Source organism: Ahaetulla prasina, chromosome 1 (genome assembly GCF_028640845.1).
Source record: "Ahaetulla prasina isolate Xishuangbanna chromosome 1, ASM2864084v1, whole genome shotgun sequence".
NCBI lineage: Eukaryota > Metazoa > Chordata > Lepidosauria > Squamata > Colubridae > Ahaetulla > Ahaetulla prasina.
In genome coordinates, this window is record NC_080539.1 from 30293106 (window position 1) to 30314464 (window position 21359).

General features: G+C 38.1%; 1 protein-coding gene across 6 annotated transcripts in view; it reads right to left on the reverse strand.

Annotated features, from left to right (window-relative positions):
- DTNB (dystrobrevin beta) overlaps positions 1-21359 on the reverse strand; it is a 99454-nt gene extending 78095 nt beyond the window's left edge. For all 6 annotated transcript variants that reach the window (XR_009152876.1, XM_058164697.1, XM_058164696.1 and 3 more), the window contains exons 1-5: positions 21278-21359; positions 20599-20753; positions 19571-19676; positions 18195-18361; positions 11695-11819 (exon numbers count right to left, since the gene is read on the reverse strand). Coding sequence is in view for 5 of the 6 variants with exons in the window: in XM_058164697.1 (XP_058020680.1) it covers positions 11695-11819; positions 18195-18361; positions 19571-19676; positions 20599-20753; positions 21278-21323 (599 nt within the window). In the remaining variant the exon portion in view is untranslated. The remainder of the gene's footprint in view (positions 1-11694; positions 11820-18194; positions 18362-19570; positions 19677-20598; positions 20754-21277) is intronic.

Sequence of the window (21359 nt, forward strand, 5' to 3'; positions counted from 1 at the left end):
AATTTTAAATAAGTCCTGCTTTTTATTTTATTGTTCTCTTCCCACAATTCACATTTGAAGCATTCTAGCAGAGTTACAATCCAGGGGAAAAAAAGATTTATCTACTTAAGGGATTACTCTGTTTACTGTCAAAAACATCTGAGTATAGGTAGTCTTCAACTTACAACCACAATTGAGTCCAGAATTTATGTTGGTAAGTGAGAAATTTATTAAGTGAGTTTTACCCTATTTTACGACTTTTCTTGCCACATTTGTTAAGTGAATCACTGAAGTTGTTAAATTAGTAACCCAGTTGTTAAGTGAACCTGGCTTCCCCATTGACTTTGCTTGTCAGAAGTTTGTAAAAGATGATCACAGGACTCGGACAATGCAACCATCATAAATATGAATCAGTTATCAAGCATCCGCATACAAATCATGTGACCATGGGGATGTTGCAATAGTCATAAGTGTGAAAAATGGTCATAAGTCACTTCTTTCAGTGCTATTGTAACTTTGAACAGTCATTAAATGAACTGTTATAAGTAGAGGACTACCTATAATGTTGTATTGAATTACAACAACTAATAATTATATTTCAAACAATATCTTTAATTACAAAGCACTTTGCTTTATGTTGAATTACAACTATAGATATCCAACCAAAAGATTTCACCTACTCTTGTCGTGGTCCTTCAAGTTCCCTATGATCAAAGAAAGGCTCTGCTTTTGTGCAAAAATACCTGGAAGCAACTCCCATTAACTTCAATGTTATTTTCTTCCTAACAAATACGTTTTAAGAGGTTATATATCAAGCCAGTTTTGTGATGGTTTATTACACAGAGAAGTCACCACAATTGTAGTACATAAAAACTTTAGCAAATGGAAATAGTTCAATGCAAAGAAATTAATCTGCTATTATGCCTATGTTCTAAAGCTTGGATGGGAATTATTACTGTATATCACTTTACTCTCCTTAAAAATCCTTTATCGAAGACTGGAGAAATGTTAAAAATGCTAATTCAGAGAAGCAAAATATAAAGGTAGTCCTTGAGTAACAATCATTCATTCAGCAACACTTCAAGTTATGACAACGTTGAATGAGGAGAATCAAGGCTAGTCTTGCAGCCATTGCAATATCCTCATCATGATCAGGTGTCTGTGACTGGGTGTTTTGCAACTGGCTCACAATTCCCATGGTCATGTGAACACCATTTGCAACCTTCACTGCCAACTGCTGGCAGGCAAAGATAATGGAAAACCAGCAGCAAGCCAGCAGTTACATTACTCATTGCTTTATGACTGCTTCGCTTAGCAAAAGACCAAAAAATTGGTCTGTGCTGACCAATTGGCCCCCATCTTCACCCATATTTTCAATAAATCACTAGAGATGTGCTATGTTCCTTCTTGCTTCAAACGCTCTACCATCATCCCAGTGCCGAAGAAGCCCACCATCAAGGAACTGAATGACTACAGACCAGTTGCTTTAACATCTGTAGTCATGAAAACCTTTGAAAGGCTAGTGCTTTCCTACTTGAAAACCATCATGGATCCGCTGTTAGATCCCTTGCAATTTGCATACCGAGCAAATAGATCAACAGATGATGCTGTTAATATGGCTCTGCGCTACATCCTATAACTTCTTGAATCTCCAAAGACCTATGCAAGGGTCCTCTTTGTAGACTTTAGTTTAGCATTCAATACCATCATTCCAGACACTCTTCTAACTAAGCTAAACCAGCTACAGGTACCGGAACAGACTTGTAAGTGGATCACAAGCTTCCTAACAAACAGGAAGCAGCAGGTGAAGCTAAGCAAGATCACCATCAAATACCTGTACAATTAGCACAGGGCCCCCCCAGGGCTGTGTGCTCTCCCCACTTCTCTTCTTTCTGTATACCAATGACTGTATCTCCAATGATCCATCTGTCAACCTACTGAAGTTCGCAGATGACACAACAGTGATTGGTCTCATTCGAGACAATGACGAATCCGCATATAGACGAGAGGTCAAACGACTAGCCTGGTGGTGCAACCAAAACAATCTGGAACTAAACATGCTCAAAACCGTAGAAATGGTGGTACACTTTAGGAGAAACCCTTCCATACTTCCACCTCTCACAATACTAGACAATATCAACAGTAGAAACCTTTAAATTTCTAGGTTCTATCATATTGCAAGATCTAAAATGGACAGCTAACATCAAAAACATCATCAAAAAAGGACAACAAAGAATGTTCTTTCTGCGCCAACTCAGTAAGCTCAAACTGCCCAAGGAGCTGCTGATTCAGTTCTACAGAGGAATTACTGAGTCTGTCATTTGCACCTCGATAACTGTCTGGTTCGGTTCTGCAACCCAACAAGAAAGACACAGATTTCAGAGGATAATTAGAACTGCAGAAAAAATAATTGCTACCAACCTGCCTTCCATTGAGGACCTGTATACTGCATGAATCAAGAAGAGGGCCGTGAAAATATTTACAGATCCCTCACATCCAGGACATAAACTGTTTCAACTCCTACCCTCAAAATGACGCTATAGAGCACTGAACAACAAGACACAAGAACAGTTTTCCCCCGAAGGCCATCACTCTGCTAAACAAATAATTCCCTCAACACTGTCAAACTATTTATTAAATCTGCACTACTATTAAACTTCTCATCGTTCCCATCACCAATCTCTTTCCATTATGACTATATGACTGTAACTTTGTTGCTGGCAATTCTTATGATTTATATTGATATATTGACCATCATTTGTGTTGTAAATGTTGTACCTTGATGAACGTATCTTTTCTTTTATGTACACTGAGAGCATACGCACCAAGACAAATTCCTTGTGTGTCCAATCACACTTGGCCAATAAAAAATTCTATTCTATTCTATTCTATTCAAAAGAGTCCCAAGTCCCAATCAATGTTATTAATTGAAGACTACTTGTAACGCAGATAAGAAACAAAGGCAACACACCATTTGAAGCTTAAATATTGTATTTCATATGTCAGGATTATAGAACTCTTCTGGCTACGAACAGGTATACCAAGTCCTAGCATTCTATTTTACTTAGGAGAAATGGAGTGATTATTATCGCTATGTGATCCTATTGGCACAGAATTACGAGCTCCATTAAGGGCTTAATAAAGGACAATAAAAAAGGGGGGGTTGAGAATAAAAGGGGGTTTATGGGGGTGGGGGTTGTTTTTATTGTTGGTACACTAGGATTTTATTTTTGTAAGTCACCTTGAGCCACTGAGTAAGTGGGTGGCTATATAAATTTTCTAGAATAGATAAATAAAAAGCTCTAATTGCATTTGTTAGGTTTTACAGCCTAACTTTGATTTCTATAATTTCTGCCCATCTTGTACAATTGGGCAATGTGCTCTAGGCCCATCTCTTAAATAAGGTCATCTCATGAATCTAGGAAACAGATATTTTCTGTCAAAGCACTTGCCCTTGGGAACAACATTCCCCCTGGCCTCAACACTGACTGTGTTCAAAACAAATCTTAAAAGTGGACACTTTCTGCAGGCTTTGGGTTAAGATTGGGCTGCAACTCTTGTGGACTGCATTATTTTTAGAATGATTGATTAGGACTTTGTCTATGGTTTTATTTGTACTTGTATTTATGATTTTATAATTGTGTGCGGCCCAGAGTCATGATGGAGTTGGGCAGCCTTATTAAATAAATAAACATTAAAAATGAATAAAGATTCTGCTGACCTTCAAGGCCATTCCCCTATGCCCTCTACAACTACAGAGATCTATAATAATTGCTAAGTGAGCTCAGTACCAACTTATCTCTCTCCTCATATTCACAGAATCATAAGCAGTGCAGATATTAGCACATCTCTACAATAAAACCACCTGCCCTATTTGAAGACCTTTGCTTGCTACATTAGCTATCAACAGATAGTTCTTGACTTACAACAGTTCATTTAGTGACCGTTCAAAGTTACAATGGCACTGAAAAAAAGTGACTCATGACCGTTTTTCACACTTATGACTGTCGCAGCATCCCGTTGGTCATGTGATCAAAACTCAGATACTTGGCAACGGACTCATATTTATGACGGTTGCAGTGTCCTGGGGGGGGTCATGTAATCCCCTTTTGCAACCTTCTGGCAAGCAAAGTCGATGGGGAAGCCAGATTCACTTTGCAACTGTTTTATTAACTTAACAAACTGCAGTGATTCACTTAAGAACTGTGGCAAGAAAGATCATAAAATGGGGCAAAATTCACTTAACAACTGTTTCGCTTAGCAAAATAAATTTTGGGCTCAATTGTGGTTGTAAGTCGACGACTACCTTTAATTCCACTAGCTAATGGTTTATATAGTCAGGTGTCTGATCTATTAATTTCCTGACGTCTAGCTTGAACTTCTTTCATTGTAATTCTAACCCTGGACTGATTCCAGTCCTGCTTTCAGAAACAACTGAGACTAATCCTATTCTTTTCCCTGGGTAACAGCACTTCAGGTATCTGAAGACTGCTATCTCCCCTCAGTCATCCTTTTCTGGAGGCTAAACATGCCAATACTCTTTAATGCTTCCTCACAGATGTTAGTTTCCATTTCTATCACCAATTTGCTCCAATATTTCCTTCTCCTTTTTGGACAGGAGTGGACAAAGCTGGACACTAAACTCCAAATGGGACTGGTCAGAAGAATATCGGTGGAACAATTCTTCCCATGAGGAGGACTCTATTCTCCCGCTAATGTACTTCCAAGAGTGCTTTTAAAAGTTTCATTGTATTGCTGGCTCATGATTAGCTTTTGTCCAAGAAGGACACTCAGATACCGTACATATGTACTGCTACCAAGCCTGGTCTTTCCCATTTTAGGTTTGCAACTTTCTTTTCAGCTACCCAGATGCAGAACTTTACTTTTATTTGTATTCAATTCCATTATATTAATTTCAGCCTATTGTTCAAGGTTCTCTAGATCAGGGGTCTCCAACATTGGCAACTTCTGGGAGTTGAAGTCCTCCAGGCTTAAAGTTGTCAAGGTTGGAGATCCCTGCTCTAGATCGGGTTTTTTTCCAATCCCTCTCTCGTTCATCTGCAGTATTAGTTGTCCTTTCTAGTTTTATGTCATCTGCAAATTTGAAACTGTCTTCTCAACTCCTTTGTTCAAGTCATTGATACAAATGTTAAACAGCATAGGGCTTAGGAAAGAGTCCCATAGCATCACATTTGATATTTCCCTTCAGGCTGAAGTAAGGCCAATAATGAACCTTGCATTGGGCACATTTATTCAACCAAGTTTGAATCCATTTAATGAACGTTACTTAGCTCACATTTTACCATTTTATTGAAACTTTTATTAGCCACTGTGTAGTTCCAGATATATTGGTACTCCCCTAAACTATTAAACTACTGTTAAAGAAACACAGTTAATCTGGCATGATTTGTTTGAGCCAAGCCCCTGCTGACTTTGTTAATTGGATAATTATCCAAGTGCTCACAAACATGCTGCTTGATATGCTGTATATTTTATGCTTCCCTTTATGGAGGCAAATCTAAGTAAGAAACTTCAGCAGAGAGTTCATCGATCATGTCATCAAGTTCAGCCTGAGAAAACAGCAATGCTGTTTACTTTCTAACATACTACATACATATTTTCTCTTCCAAACATCCCTACTTCTGTCCAAGTCATGAGTGATTCCCTTGTATGTTAAGCAATATAATTTCAGGCACTGAGATAGTTTTTCTAATGAAGGTTGCAAACTCATTATCAAATTGTTAAAAAAAAGATGGGGAAGGGAGTTGAATGGGAAAATCATTATAAATGAGTATACTGCAAGTCAAAAAATGTTCTATCAATTCCAAGAATCATCAAAGTAGTTAATCAGTGAAAGGGAAAGTACTGCAGAAAACTTTCCTTTTGGAACTGGTTTTTTTTTTCCTAAATAGAACAAAGTGCACCACAGATCAAAAGACAACAAATTTAAACTATTCATAGAAGACAGTGAGAAATTAGTGTCTGCCTTCACTATACAAATAACTTAGGGAAAATGCCTGTGTTCTTTAGGAACACACAAACTGAGGTAAAGAGTGACAATAGATGTTCTAGATGTTACTGATAAATAAAAAACGAACAAACCATTTCCATGGAGATACCATCTAATGTTCTTAAAAAGAGGAGATGGGAGAATGCTGAATTCCTGGAGATAAAAGTTACATTTTCTTAACATTAGGCTCTCTATCAAACAACTGGGAAGTAGATATGATTTCTTTCCTTGTTTATAGAATTTATATAGTGCCTCATCTCAATCTGGTCATTCTGGGTAACTCATGATACAAAATATAAAACAAAAAATAATATAACAATATAACACCAAAGCACTATAGTCTGGCTGTATAATGTCAGTGTGTAAGAAATTATGAGCTGGGATAATCATAAGAACAAGGCAGCCAATGGGAACTGTTTGGTACTGGAGCCTGGGCGTGGCTTAGCTTGGCTGAACTCTGTGTGTGTGTGTGTGTGTGTGTGTGTGTATGGATTATTATTGCTTCTATGATTATACTGATTCTGTGCTTCTGTGATTTCTGATTCTGGCTTCTCCTGCATGGGTATTGTATACATGCATCCTGCTTTATATTACCGTATATAAAGAAGTTTCTTTTATAAATGAATCCTGCTGCATTCTTTACTTGTGTGCTAGTTGGATTGCTGCAAACTTTAACACATAACAATAGAATTATAACTCAATTAAAAGACACCTATTTAACTCCACAAAGCCTGAGGAAAAACGAGTTTTTTGGGAAGTCTAACATGGTTGGGACTGTCTAGATCTCAGAGGAATGCTATTTCATAAGCCAGGTGCTACAACAGAGAAGAAATGATTCCTGGGTTCCACTAGATCAGTGATGGCGAACCTTTTTGGCACTGAGTGCCAAAAAGGGAACATGCGCTTTGCGCGCGTGCGTCTGGGCAGCAACCTGGAAGAGGAGCTGCCAAGGGTACATGTGCACTCCCGAAAATGAACTTCCAGTTTCAGCCAGCTACTCTTCCAGGTTTCTGGTGTACATATGTGCGTGACAATCAGCTGGCCGGCATGCATGCTCACGCAGAAAAGCAGAAGACAGCTCTTCCAGTTTCCAGCACTGCCGCATGCAAAAAGACCAGCTAAGTGTTGCACGCACATGTGTGCCAGAAACTCGGAAGGGGAATGGCCGATGTCGCACGTGCCACTTCGGCCACACGTGCCATAGGTTTGCCATCATGGCACTAGATGCCACTGCTTTAGAGAAGAGACCTAGAGCAAATCTGCAGACAGACTGGCCTTGTGCCATATAAGGTTTTATAGGTTACTACCGTATCTTAAATTGTACCCAGAATTTACTGTCTGGGAGACTCTTGCCTCATCCAGAGTCAAAAATAAAAAATACTGTTTTTTAAAATGTTGAAGTGATCTAGAAAGCTACAGAATGATTAGCTTAACATCTGTTCCAGATAAAATTAATAAGATGTTATAAAATTAGAAACATAAATTACCAGTCAACAGAGAAATCATGTTGAAAAAATTAACCTGGGTTCTACAAGGCAAGTCACATTTTAGCAATATTTTGTAGTTCTTTGTAAATACCAATATATATAGGGTTTATCTGGCTTTCATTGTTTAGTTAGATTTTTAAAAAGACTTATGGTCAGTGGTGGGATTCAGCAGATTTGGGCTGGTTCAGGTGAATTGGTAGTTAAATTGCTGGCTGGCCCCTCCCCTCCTCTTCCCACCCCTTCCAAGAGTCCCCACAAGCTTCATTTTGGCTCCCAGGAAAGTGCAGGGAGGCCTCCTGGCCCAAAATGGGGGCACACCCGTTTTCGCTCCAGGAGGCTTCAGGGAGGCCTCCTAGGCCCAAAACAGGGCACCGGGGGGGGCAGCGTGTCCTCCCCACGGCCCATTTTTGCTCCCAGGGGGGTGCAGGAGGCCAAGTGCTGCCTGTCACACCTACTGGCCACGCCCACCATGGCCATGCCCACCCCAGTCATTACAGCAGAGAACCGGTTGTTAAATTATTTGAATCCCATCACTGCTTATGGTTGAGAAGAAGACTGCACAACAGCTTCATGGAATCCTGGATGAAATGGATTATCTAGAGACTTTTCAATCTGGTTTCAGGCCTGAGTGTGAGATAAAAACAACATTGGTTGCCCTTTTAACATGATCTCTAGTGAGAGCAGGATAGGGGTGGCACACCTATTCTTACTCTGTTTGACCTCTCAGCAACCTTCAATACTACTGACCGTGGTATTCTTCTGGACCAATTCAGTGAATAGAGAGTGGGTGGCACTGAGCTGTGCTGGTTTTCTTCCTTTCCCTAGGGTTGATTCCAGTCAGTAGTGATGGGGGATAGAAAGATCCCATCCTCAGCCCCTGCTATGTGGGGTGTCACAAGGTTCGGTACTCTCTCCTTTCCTGTTTAACATCTACATGAAGTTGCTAGGTGAGCTCATCTGTTGCCATGGGACAAGGTATCATCCGTACGCTTGATGATACCCAATTATACATCTTTTCCCCTAGAGAGTTAAGCAATGCTGTGGATGACTTATCTTGGTGGCTGGAGGCTATGAGGGTCTAGATGGGGAATAACAAGATTTAATTGAACCCTGTCAAGCCTGAATGCCTATGAATTTTTGGAGCCTACTGATTTGTGGACAATACCATCATTGGTATATGATTGAAAATTTAAATATATTATGGGTGTGAATGAAGAAGGCAGTATTTTCAATATTGCCAATATTCAATATTGCCAATATTCAATAAAAATCAAGAACATAGGAGCATAACCTCAACCTGAGAGGAGGGAAATTCAAACTAATGTTAGAAAGTATTACTTCATAGAAAGAGTAGAGGAAGCTTGGATCCAACATCCAGCAGAGATAGTGGGTCAGTCATCAGTAACTTGAGTTTAGACAGGCTTGGGATAAACATATGTCCATATCCAGCAAAAATAATAAAAAAAAACCAATCAAAAATTAATTAATTAATTAAAAAGAAAACAACAAAAAACCCAAAGGGAAAACTTGCTGGACCACTAGGTCTTTTTCTACTGTCAGTTCTGTTTCTGTGCTGCTATGGTATAGGATGGGGTTGCACTGCCCTAGATAGACCCAGTGCACATCTTGGGAGCCCTCCTAGACTCCTGCTTGTACAGGTGGTCATCTTAGCTTTTCACAGCTTTGTGTTGTGTGCCAATCATTCCTCCCTCCTCAATTTTGTGGCTCTGCTCATGGTCAGCTGGTCATAACCTGGTCAGCTTTTGGCTGCACTGCTGTAATACAATCTACATGGAGCTTCCCTTCAAAAGTACCTGGAATCTTCAACTTGTGCAGAATGCGGCAGAACCCTAAAGTGGCACACATTATACACTTCTGTTCCTCAACTTGCATTGGTTGTCACTTTGCCTTCATGTCCAAGTCATGGGGCTGGTTTTGACTTTTGACCCTTCATGGAATGAGAACAGGTTATTTGAGGGACCACCTTTTCCCAGTTACCCATCTCTGCCCATCTCATCAGATCTGGTAAAAGAGGTATACTGTGGGTACCATCTATGAAGCAGCTATTATCTGGCAGAATCCAGAAAGGGTACTTTTTCTGTTGTGGCACTCGCCCTATAGATCATCTTCCCACACAAGGTGGCCCCTTTCCTGCTGTCTTTTTGGAAGTCCCTCAAAACATGGCTGTGTTAACAGGTCTCAGGGTCTTAAGATAATGTCGGTCTCCTGAAGTAGCTCCTTTGTTCTTAATATCTAACACTCTTACCTTACCCTTTTAAACAATAACAAGTTTTTAGTGGCATTCTCTTTTAATATTATTTTATTGTACACTGCCCAGAGTGAGATGGCCAGCCCTATAAATATGATTTATAAATAAATAAAATTTTAAAAATTGACCTTGGAATAGATATAGATAACTGTTGTAAAGGGATGAGCAAGAAGAAAGTACATTCGGTGATAACAACAAATTATTTAGGATGATTCAAACAAAAAGTTAATGAAGTACAAAAATACTTCCCCATCCTAGATAATGGACATTAAAATGGCAGTTCAGTAAACCAAGCTGGGGCCAATTTCATTAATCCAAATTCTACCACTAAGTAATGGCTGATATAAAAGATATCATGATATTTAGTGGACTACTTGATGCAAAAGAAAATATATAACTAAGCATATAACTAAGTATGGTTATATTGTAAATAGATACTAAACTGATTATGAAACTAGGGGTTTAGTATAGAGAGAAGAAAGTTTGTCAAACTGATTTGTTTAAGTATAGAATTTGTCACAAAGTATAGCAAGAGTCACTAATCCGAACAGTATTAAAGGGATTAAGGAAACTTCATGTAGAATAAAACCATTATGAATACTTGTCATAATGGTTAGATATTCAGTATATATGCATTACTTACAGTGCCTGAGGCAGAATGCCCCTCAATGCCTTGAGTTGGGGAGAATAAACAGCAAAATGCTACTGCATCTCTGTCTTTCTCATGGGATTCTCACTGGCATGTGGTTGTTTACATATGAACAAGACTTTGAACTGGACTTTTGGCCTGATTTAGATGGCTGTTTTGGATTCTAATTCTGTATTTGTTCCCCCTCAGGCACATAGCTGCGAACATTAAATAATGTTCAAGTATGTAATACCCTTAGCAATAAATCTATGGTTCTTATTTTGCTCACACAGTGACCATTGGAAAAATGTCAATAAGGGAGACATCATAACTAGTGTCCGGGAGGTGGTTTAGGAAGACAGAATCTTGTCCCAAAGGTGCTTTTTCGAGAGGTAACTGGACTTTCTGATTTTTCTTTGAAGACGAACAAGAGAGCTGAGAAGCTTCTTGGATAAGAAGTGAAACGTCTTCAAAGAAAACCCAGAAAGTGCAGTTGCCTCTTGAAAAAGCACCTTTGGGACAACCATGACCTGGATGACTGAGAATCTCCAAAGACAGAATCTTGCAAATGCTAGCTATAGAAAAACAAATATGCAATTAAAAACCAAATGTAACCAACTACAGGTAGTCCACCAAGTAACTACCATTCATTTAGTGACCATTCAAAGTTACAATGGCACTGAAAAAAATGACTTATGATCAGTCCTCACATTTACAATCTTTGCTGTATCCCCACAGTCATGTGAATTCAACTGGCATATATTGGCAACTGGCATATATTTACAATAGCTGCAACATCCCAGGGTCATGTGATCGCCATTTGTGACCTTCCCAGCCAGCTTCTGACCAGCAAAGTAAATGAGGGAAGCCGGATTCTAATAATGACCATATGATTCACTAAATAACTGCAGGGATTTGCTCAACAGGCATGGCAAAAAGATCATACATAGGGGCATGACTCACTTAACAACTGCCTTGCTTAGCAATATAAATTTTTGGCCCAATTGTGGTCGAGGATTACCTGTAATAAGTTAGAGTCAGGTCCTAAAATAATATGAATATTTGAAACAGAGCTGACTCAAATTGCTATACAGTATTTGAAGGAGCACTAGACCAACTGTCAATGCTTCAATATACCCCAATCTTAATTATACTTTTTTTTCCTAAAAAGCCTAAAGTCTATTTCATTTTCAGACCTCTCCTGAAGACAAGCACCATGTATATCAAGGGGGAGAAAGGACTCGGAGAACACCATCTAACGAACAAGAAAGCAATCAAACTGAACAGAACAAATCATATTTAAATGAAGATATATACTCACACTATATGGGCAAGGTCAAGGGGCTTCTCTGGCTGTTCCGGATATACAGGGTGAGGAGGATCTCTAGTGGGTACACAACCAAGAGATTTACTAATGGCATGGCTCAGCTTCTTGGCAGGCGATTTCTGTTGTTTTTTTTTAGAAAGAATTAAACATAGAGACTAGTATTAACACAGCAGATCAACCTGTGCAGCACACTAGATAAGCTGCAATTGAACCTCAAAAGAAACAACTCTCAGTGTTCAAATCATAGCCATAGCCTTGGAGACACACCTGGGCTCCCTAGAAGAGGTCCATGGCTCATGCTCTCTCCTCAACATTTCACTGCCTTGTGAATACTGTACTACATATAGAAGGAGAATTTGTATTCTGGTGATTACTTTGTAGGATGAACAGAAGATTACTCTCCCTCTCTCCTTTCTTATTCCTCATGTTCAAATTGCTTACCAATACTTTGCTCCAGAGCAGATGTGTGAAACACGCAAATCTGAATCCGGCCAGTGATAGGCCCAGAGTTGTCCTGCGGGGCTGTACCAGAGACGGCGAGGGACTGTCCCGTGCTGTCCTGGCCATGCCCACCCAATCAGCCATGATGACTAGGCCATGCCCACCCTGGCCCCCCAAGGGCAAGCAAAATCCTGATATGGCCTGCAATGGGATCGAGTTTGACACCCCTGCTCTAGAGGTTTTGTTGAGAAATGGGACATTGGAACATGGCTGGCAGGCATTTACTTATTATTTATCTTAATTGGTTTACATGGCTGCCCATCTCACAACTTTAGCAACTCTGGGCGGCAAGCATACTTAAAAAACAGTAACAACAAATATGCATATAGTAGCAACTGAGGACTATAGAAGTCACAACAATAGCACTTGTGTCACAGGCCTCATTAATCTCCTGACACCCACATCTCGGAAAACAGACATATTTTTAAAGGTTTCCAGATCTCAGGGGTATGGTGTTCCAGAAGTCAGGAAAGAGGATGATTATTTTGGACAGCAGGTGGTAGTGTAGCATTTCCACCAAGGTTAATATCGCTGGCAGATTCTCTTCTGCTAATGCATAGAAACCAGTCTGCCTTTTTGTCTGATCTTCTGCCATATATGATAATCAGCCCCTCTATTTTGCAAACAAGATAAATTATTTTCAAGGTCTAAGATGGAGAAGTAGTGAGCTCTTAACTTTGAAGAGTGGAACATAATTAGGAAAGTCAATATTTTGTTTCCACAGATTCTTTTTAGCAACATAATTAAGAAGTCAGTTTTTCCCCCCTGACTGAAGAAGTACTTTCTGGGAAAAAGGAGAAACCACAAATGCATGCAATGACACATGGACTCATTGTACAAGATGTGTTAAACCATCTTTCTTTTAAAAAAATAAGAGTTATTCTTGTCACAGTGTGAAAGATCAGTGAGTTCAGAAAGTATAAATCTACAGTACTCAATTCTAAGACAATGTTTAGGATTTAAGAATATGTGAATATTTGGCAAGGATAAGACAGGAAGATGGAGCTTAAAATACATCACAGCGAGTTATGCTATAATATAAAAAATGTCTTTAAACAGATTTGTATACATTCTTTCTTCACTGAAACAAATTGGTGGATTTTCACTTATTCCTTTAAAAAAGAGAGAAGCAGACCTTTAAGCATTTATATAGCTTCTACTTGCAATATTTCTTCAAACTGTTGGCATGAATACATCACACAAAAAAGATTTGATATTGGGGAAGGGGTGCAGAGCAGTGGTAGGTTGCTTCCAGTTCGGTCCAGTTCTATAGAACCAGTAATAAAACCGGCGGGAGGCTCCGCCTACCTGCCATGATGTCATCAAGGTATTGGTGACTACCTTCAAAGCGCTCCATGGCTTAGGACCAGGATATTTACGGGACCGTCTACTGCCATCTTCTATCTCCCAGCGACCGGTGCGTTCTCACAGAGAGGGACTCCTTAGGGTGCTGTCAGCCAAGCAATGTCGACTGGCGGCCCCCAGGGGGAGAGCCTTCTCTGTGGGAGTTCCTACCCTGTGGAACGAACTTCCCCCTGGACTTCGTCAACTATCCGACCTTCGGACCTTTCGCCGCGAACTTAAAACCTATTTATTCCATCTAGCTGGACTGGCTTGATTTTAAAATTTTTAATTTGCTTTTATGGGTTTTAAATTTTTGTAAAAATTTTTATAGGGTGTTACTGTATTTTAAAATTTTTGGCCAATCGAATAAGTTTTTTAAGGGGTTGTTCTTAATATTATATGTATTGTTTTCTTTGTATTTTATTCTGGCTGTGCACCGCCCTGAGTCCTTCAGGAGAAGGGCAGTATACAAATTAAAATATTATTATTATTATTATTATCATGGGTGATCTGCACATGCACAGAAGCGCAAGCACATGCGCAGAAGCGCAAGCACATGAGCGAAGCAAGCGCTCCCATGCGCTCCTGCTGTGAACAGGTAGTAAAGGTAAGTGGAACCCACCCTGGTGCAGAGTAAACCCTTTCAACATGGTGTATAAAATATGGCAACTGGCTGATAATATGCCATTACTATCAATTCTGTTTCCAGGTCCACTGGATTTACCAGTTTCTAGTCTATTTTCAAATAGACTATTTTCAACATTGTGTAATACCCAGTAATAATTAAAACAGAAAGGATATATACTTGAATGAATATAATCCAGCTAGAAGTGGTACGGTATATCAGCACAAACTTTTTATAAGTGGGGAAATGGGGAGATGCTGACTGGGGAATCCCAGCAGTTGAAGTCCACATATCTTAAACTTGCCCCCCCACCCAAAAAAAAAACAACCTGGTTTAAAACCACTAACAGAATACAGAAATCTTATTACTTGTAGCAGAAAGATGTTTTACCCTGGATAACCAGCAGAGATCTGTAATTAATCTGTGTATAGTTTGAGTCTGAAAAACACTGATTAAAAAAATACACACGATCATATTCTGGTCAATTTCTCTATGTACTTTTTAAAGCCAGTTTGAAGGGTTTTGCAATAGACAATGTTAACAATATTAACATGTTTAAGATTTTCAATAAATTAGCTCTATTGTGGATACCACAATGTGTTAATTTTGCTGATGTTATTTTAAAAAGAAATCTGCATTTCTTCTACTCAAAACCTTTTTTTAAAAATTAAGAGTTTGAGATCCTAATGTTATAACAATAACTGATGGTGGTACCACTTGTTAAAATAGGATTTCCTATGTAAACTACAGCAATCAAGTTAATCCCATTATTTTTTTGTTTGAAAATATATTTTTCCACTTACTGCCTTTTATACTTGTTGTATTTCACATTAGTTGTATTTACACTTGTCTTCAGAATTTTCATGTAACATTCATTTTGAAATTATATTCAACTCCAGTGTTACATTTGAACTAGTGAACTACACAATCATTTACCATTTATTTACTTATTTATGGAAAGTATTTTATTCCACTATTCAGTGCTCTTAGGATCTCCAACAGAATGGAAAAAAAGAAAAAAGCAAGTTCTTAAAGTTACTTTCATATCATGACCTGTTAAAATAAAGATATCCGAGTCACCTAACAGAATGGCTTATGGTGGCTTAAGTATGCCACATTACATTTGTAACTAAGGTGAAAACAATTTATCGTATGTTAGTCAGTGGACTCCTCTTTTAATAATTATTTTTATTTAAAATAATATGACAGATATAACTGTCATATTATTTTAAATAAAAATAATTATTAAAAAGAGTCCACTACTCACATATGATAAATCAGATATATCTGAAGAGCCTTGGTTGGAATATTCCAATTTTGCATCACCTATCAATAATTTTTAAACTATAAATGGCCATAGAAATAGTGCTGAAAACATTTTGCTTTTTTCTTGCATACACAAATACAGTCACGTCTAAAACGTTTCATATTAAGCACAAAAAAGCTTAAAATATTAATGACTAGAATTCTGCCATTGTGTGAGTATAGAAGGCTTTGTCTCACCTAATCACAAAGGGAAGTAGACATTCTGGATCATAGCCCAAGTACTTATTTATTATGTGGTGAAATATTTAGTACATACAGGGAAAATAAGTAACTTCTGGACAGGCATTATATTGTAATTCTACTTATGCCAGTAAGTGCACTGAAATGAAATAAAGTCCACTGTAACTTGAACAAAACAACATGTAGTATGCCAGGCCAACTTACTGGTATATACAAGAAGTCATTATAAGAAGGAAATTGTTTTTCCTATCCAATAACCTGAGTTGCTTATGCAATACAGCAACCATTGCTTGTGGCTGTAATTATGAATGCACATCATCCATACTATGAATAAATTTACATATACACATGCGAACACACATGTGTATAGCAATATCTGTCAAAGCTGACAAACTCCAGTAACAAGAACTATTTAGATTTCTGACAAGTCCATTACTGGATTGCTAGCAGAGTAATACAATAGAATATAGAAAGCCCATTAAAGTAATTTTTTACATAATTTAATGTAATTAAGGTAGAGTTACTTTGAGTCTTTTTATTATACATTCTCCTTCCCCTGGATTCAGGAACTTCTTCTGTGCTGGCCATGTTTTCTCCCTTAACTGTCTTGTCTTGCTGCCCTCCCTATTAAGTACTCCATCACATCTTACATCCCTTCCACATAACTCAGTTAATCCTACAAGGGAAATGTCCCCTAAATATTAAGATCCTGATAATATATTCAGGATGGTTAATAAAATAGAATTAGCACAACTATCAATTGATGCTTCCAGACATGATTCAAACAGCTTAGCCAGAAAACAATGTACCGGTAATGTTTAATAGCAAAAGCCATTGAGCAATCCAAAAAAAAATAGCAGTATGTTTCTTGGTTACCTGCCATCTCTCTGCAAAAATCATATAAAAATTTCTATAATTAAATATACAGTAGATCTGAAGTCTAAATGAAATGGATCACAAAACCCAGCTTTTATTATGAATAACTGAATTCATCACCTGGTATTCTCTCAAATCCTTTGCCAAGAAAAGGAATACTGACCATCAGCATATTGTTGAACTATTTTTTTTTAGATCTAGGCTAAGCTATTTTTATTAACAATTTTATGAGCAAGGTATCTCACCTGCCAGTAAGTAGTTTTATTAAATAAACAGATAATTCAGTCTCTTTTACAGCCTCCCAAGCATTCGCTGCCAGCTTCAACTGATGCCAAAGAAAACCTTTTCTCTTTTAAAATACTAATTAATTCTACTAGACAAATCCATGGACGTGCACTGGAGTGAGAAGGCTGTCATTAAAGTGTAATAAATCATCAGTCAACTTCTGCACAACTGAGAAAACTTTAGAAAGAAATTAGGATGGAAACAGTCAAGGGATTTGGGATAGATTGGGATTTGGAGAAAGAGGCTGAGCATCTCATTGCAAACATACCTCTGGCCAGACAAAGATAGTGCACAGAATGTGCTATCTAAAATAGATAATCCTAAAAATACAGTATTTATAAAATATACCGGTAGTATTTTATAAATTTCCTAAATTAACTATTGAACATTATAGTCAATGTTATATTTATAAAATGCAGCCTTTATTCCCTAAATTAGCTATTTATAAATTTCCTAAAATTTTTTTTTCATGACCCTGTAATCCCTTTTTCAGCATGGAGTTGGGGCAACTGAAAGGGCTCTAGGCCACTGCGCCACTCCATAAATTCTCTAAATTGACATTTGGGCACAAAAAGTATCCTAATCTATTAATTATGCCTAAACTATTGATAATAATGCTCAAAAGGTTAAAACTAGATTTCTATTGTCAAACTCTTTTGAGATATTTTTTTCTTTAATGCAGCAATATTCTATATTAAAATTATAATTTAATTGCTCCAAGGCAAACACAAAGTCTGATGTATGGCAACAGAACATGATGGGTTATAGATTACATGTGCTAATACTATACTTGCTATGACAGCTAGGGGTTCTTAAGTTTTCCCTGACCAGGTCCCAAGGCATGGAGACTGAAATCACCAGGATCATAAAGCAAGGAGATTCCTACAACAGCCCAGATACCAGATCTAGGAACCAGAGAGGGATCCAGCTGAGCAGCAAAGCAACCAAAAGATAACCAGCTTGTTCCTACAGCCAAACCTAATATACTTGTCACCTTAGAAGCCATCCGTGGTCACAAGTATTATAGTATACTAATAAAAAAAAACCCATCCTTATCTATGTTATGGAAGCAACTCATACAAGTGGCCTCTAAACACACCATAAAGGCAGCCTGTTTAGAGCGCATCAGAATTGTAACTCCTCGCATATTTTTATTGCGTTGTTCAAGCCCTCAGAGTGCTGTGGGGCTTTCTATTTTAATCAAAGGACCAATGGGACTAAAAAGTATGTTGTTTGGTCTGTCCATCATTCTCCCCATTATGGCTGCAGACTGTGGAATGTTCCTTGCTTATCACTCACATACTACAATGGCACCAGAGCTGCCTCTAGAGAAAAGAGTACATTAGAGAGTGATTACCCAAGAGGAATGCTCTTTCATTTGATGCTGGTTGCTGTGAGGGCCATTTGCATGGCCACGCCAAAAACAGTTTTGACAGAGCTGATAGTTGTGGCACTGCTGGCATCGGTATCGGAAGCCCATCATGCTCTCACACCGGCAGTAAGAACATTCCACAGGATGGAAGACTTGAAGGAGATAAAAGGGAAAAAAAGGAATAGTAAGAAGTGCATCTGAAAAAACAGGCCTAAAAGGTCCTCAATGAGTCTCTAAGAATTCTATACATTGTGCTTTAAACAGGACTCATATATTGTTGATAAACTTCTAGTTCTAACCTTCTTTTTTCTGGTTTTAGATAATAAGTCAAACCATCACACACACAACCCAAATACTAGCAAGTGAAGAGTTTAATAGCTATGAAATATTGGACAGAGACTAAGGTAAACTGATTAGTCTCTAAGCTTACCAGTTATTTTGTAAAGGTGCAAGGCCAACCCAAGTTTGGAATGGAGGGAGGGGATCTTCCAGCTCATATCTCCTATCTATAATTGCTACACTATGCAATATTTTAAGTTAAGGCTTAGGAAGCTAAAGTTGAGATTACAATTCTCTTAGAGACAGTCAATGGGAATGATTAGAGAGTCTTCCCCCAAAACAAGGTATGAGGTGTAGCTGTTAATGAGACTCTTGGAAATAACAACCACATTGCTATCAAGTTCAACATAGATGTAGTGAGCCCTCCTAGAAAAAAAATGTAAACAAATTTGACTTAGAAAATGAAGAGGGGAATCATGAAAATTAATCTTATTGTGGATCAAGAAAGATATACTTAAATGAACCTGTCCATGCCACTGCTAATAAGGAAGGCATCAGATAAGAATGGTTCATTTAGAACACAGTTTGTGAAGGGACCCAATAGAAGACTTAAAAAGAAATTAGACAAATTCACAGAATGTAAGGTTATAATTAGCTCAAACCAATGAGAGCTTTACACTGTTTCCAAGACCATAAGCATCTGTTGCCTACCAGTTGTCGAGGAGAATAGGTCAGTTCATAGTCTACATTTCAGTCTCTCAGAAATAATGACTAGATATTGAGGAGAAGTCAAATGATGGATTAGATTGAACCTAGACTTGATTCAACAAGGTTTTTAAAAAATTTCTTATTAAAGTGAAACTCAATAAAGCATGCCAGGGTAGACTTAAATATCGAGGTTCTATGAAACAAGTTCACAGAATGTTCCAGACACATATTTCATTCCGTTGCACATTAAATCACACAAGTTTGACTTAAAGAGCACCCAAATTGCAACTGATAATTCAGTGAACTTGGAAGCACAAAGCTCATACATGTAATACATACATTAATACATACATTCAGGAGTGTATGCCACATACCATTTTCAACATGGGCAAGTCTATGCATCAGAGGTAGCCACACAAGGCACTGGGGTGGAGGGTCAGCCATTAAGGTGTCTAAAAACATGTTTAATGTTACCTTTTTCTGCAAAATAAACAAATAAAAGTTCAGAGGAAAGCCAAAAAGAATTGGACTAATAAGTGAGTAAAAAAACCTACCCAATACAAAAGAATGCTTGTAAGAAACATAAAGCACACAATACAGCTGAATTAAGGTTATGTGTTTTTTGAGTTCTATGGCAGAGTTAAACACACTGCTAAATGCATCTTTCCCTCTCCAAAATCCATTAATCTTAAAAATAAAGAAATTCTGATTCAATTGTGTTTTTGTTACTGGATAGCATTTTAGTCTCAATATACTCACATTTATCCTACAGTTACAATAAATCTATAAAATAGATTATTTGCATTAGAATTTAATTAGAAGGCAAAGCAGCATTGTTATCCCCTACACTTTTCTTTACAATAGATTTTAGAAATGTGTGTTTATTTTAGGATGAATGAACATATGAATGAATATACCGTATTTGTAGACTATAAGATGCACTGGACCATAAGTCGCACATAGGTTTAGAGGAGAAAAACAAGAAAAAATTTTTTTTGACTTTGTGCGTCCCATTTTTGCTCTCCCTGGCTTCCAGAAGCACTCTGCAGGCCAAAAGTGGGCCTGTTTTTGGCCTCCAGAGGGCTCTGCAGGTCCCGTTTTTGCCCTCTCCGGTGTTGGGGAGGCTGAAAATGGGACGTGTGGAGGATTTCTGCAGAGTGCTTCTGGGCGCCTGGGAGGGCAAAAACGGGACCCGCGGAGGGTTCAGGAGGTCAAAAACAGGCCCGTATTCACTCTATAAGATGCACAGACATTTCCACCCACTTTTTTGGGAGGGGGGAGTGCATCTTATAGTCCGAAAAATACGCTACATCAGGGAGCTGTGTTTTTTGTGATTAATTTGGAGGACATTGACTATAAGTCAGCATTTAAAGCCCTGTGTAACATCGCACATAAAGCTTACCTGCTGAGGAAAACATGTTCGCACAGAGTTTTCTGTGTATCCAAAAGAAGGCCCTTCAAAAACAGCTGTAGGAAGTTTCAGAATTTCTCTTAGAAACTGGTCAAATTTTGAAAATATCATCATTCCATTGGAATCTGACATTTGAGAGAAACTATCTAAAATGCAAATCAAAGGCAGATATGAAAATGTGGCTTGTAATATGTTATAAATTATTTAAAATTTAAACCCTAGCATTGAGCAGGCAATTCATTTGTTGTAAAGTCTTAGTATTTTGCAAATAAGTATATTCCCTGAATAAAAGAAAAAAGTAAAGGATAATAATAGGAACCCTGGTGGCACAGTGGTTATAATGCAGTATTGAAAGCTAATTCTGCTGACTGCCAGCTGTTCGAGTCTCACAGGCTCAAGGTTAACTCAGTCCTCCATCTTTCTGAGGTGGGTAAAATGAGATTGTTGGGGGCAATATGCTGACTCTGTAAACTGCTTAGGGCTGTAAAGTACCATGAAGCAGTATATAAGTCTTAAGTGTTATTGCTATTGCTATAACGTTATATAATCTCATTCTATCACATAGCAAAAAAGCAATGATGAAAGTAAGCATTTTAAATGCCACAAAGTTGGTGTTTGACCATAAAATTTTAATAATAGATTATTAGCTCAAAATATTCAAAATACTCACATCTTAACTTGTCCAGAATTTTTCCACCACACATAGTTGCCAACATTGCCTTTATGGAAAACACTGTCAATTTTCCATGACC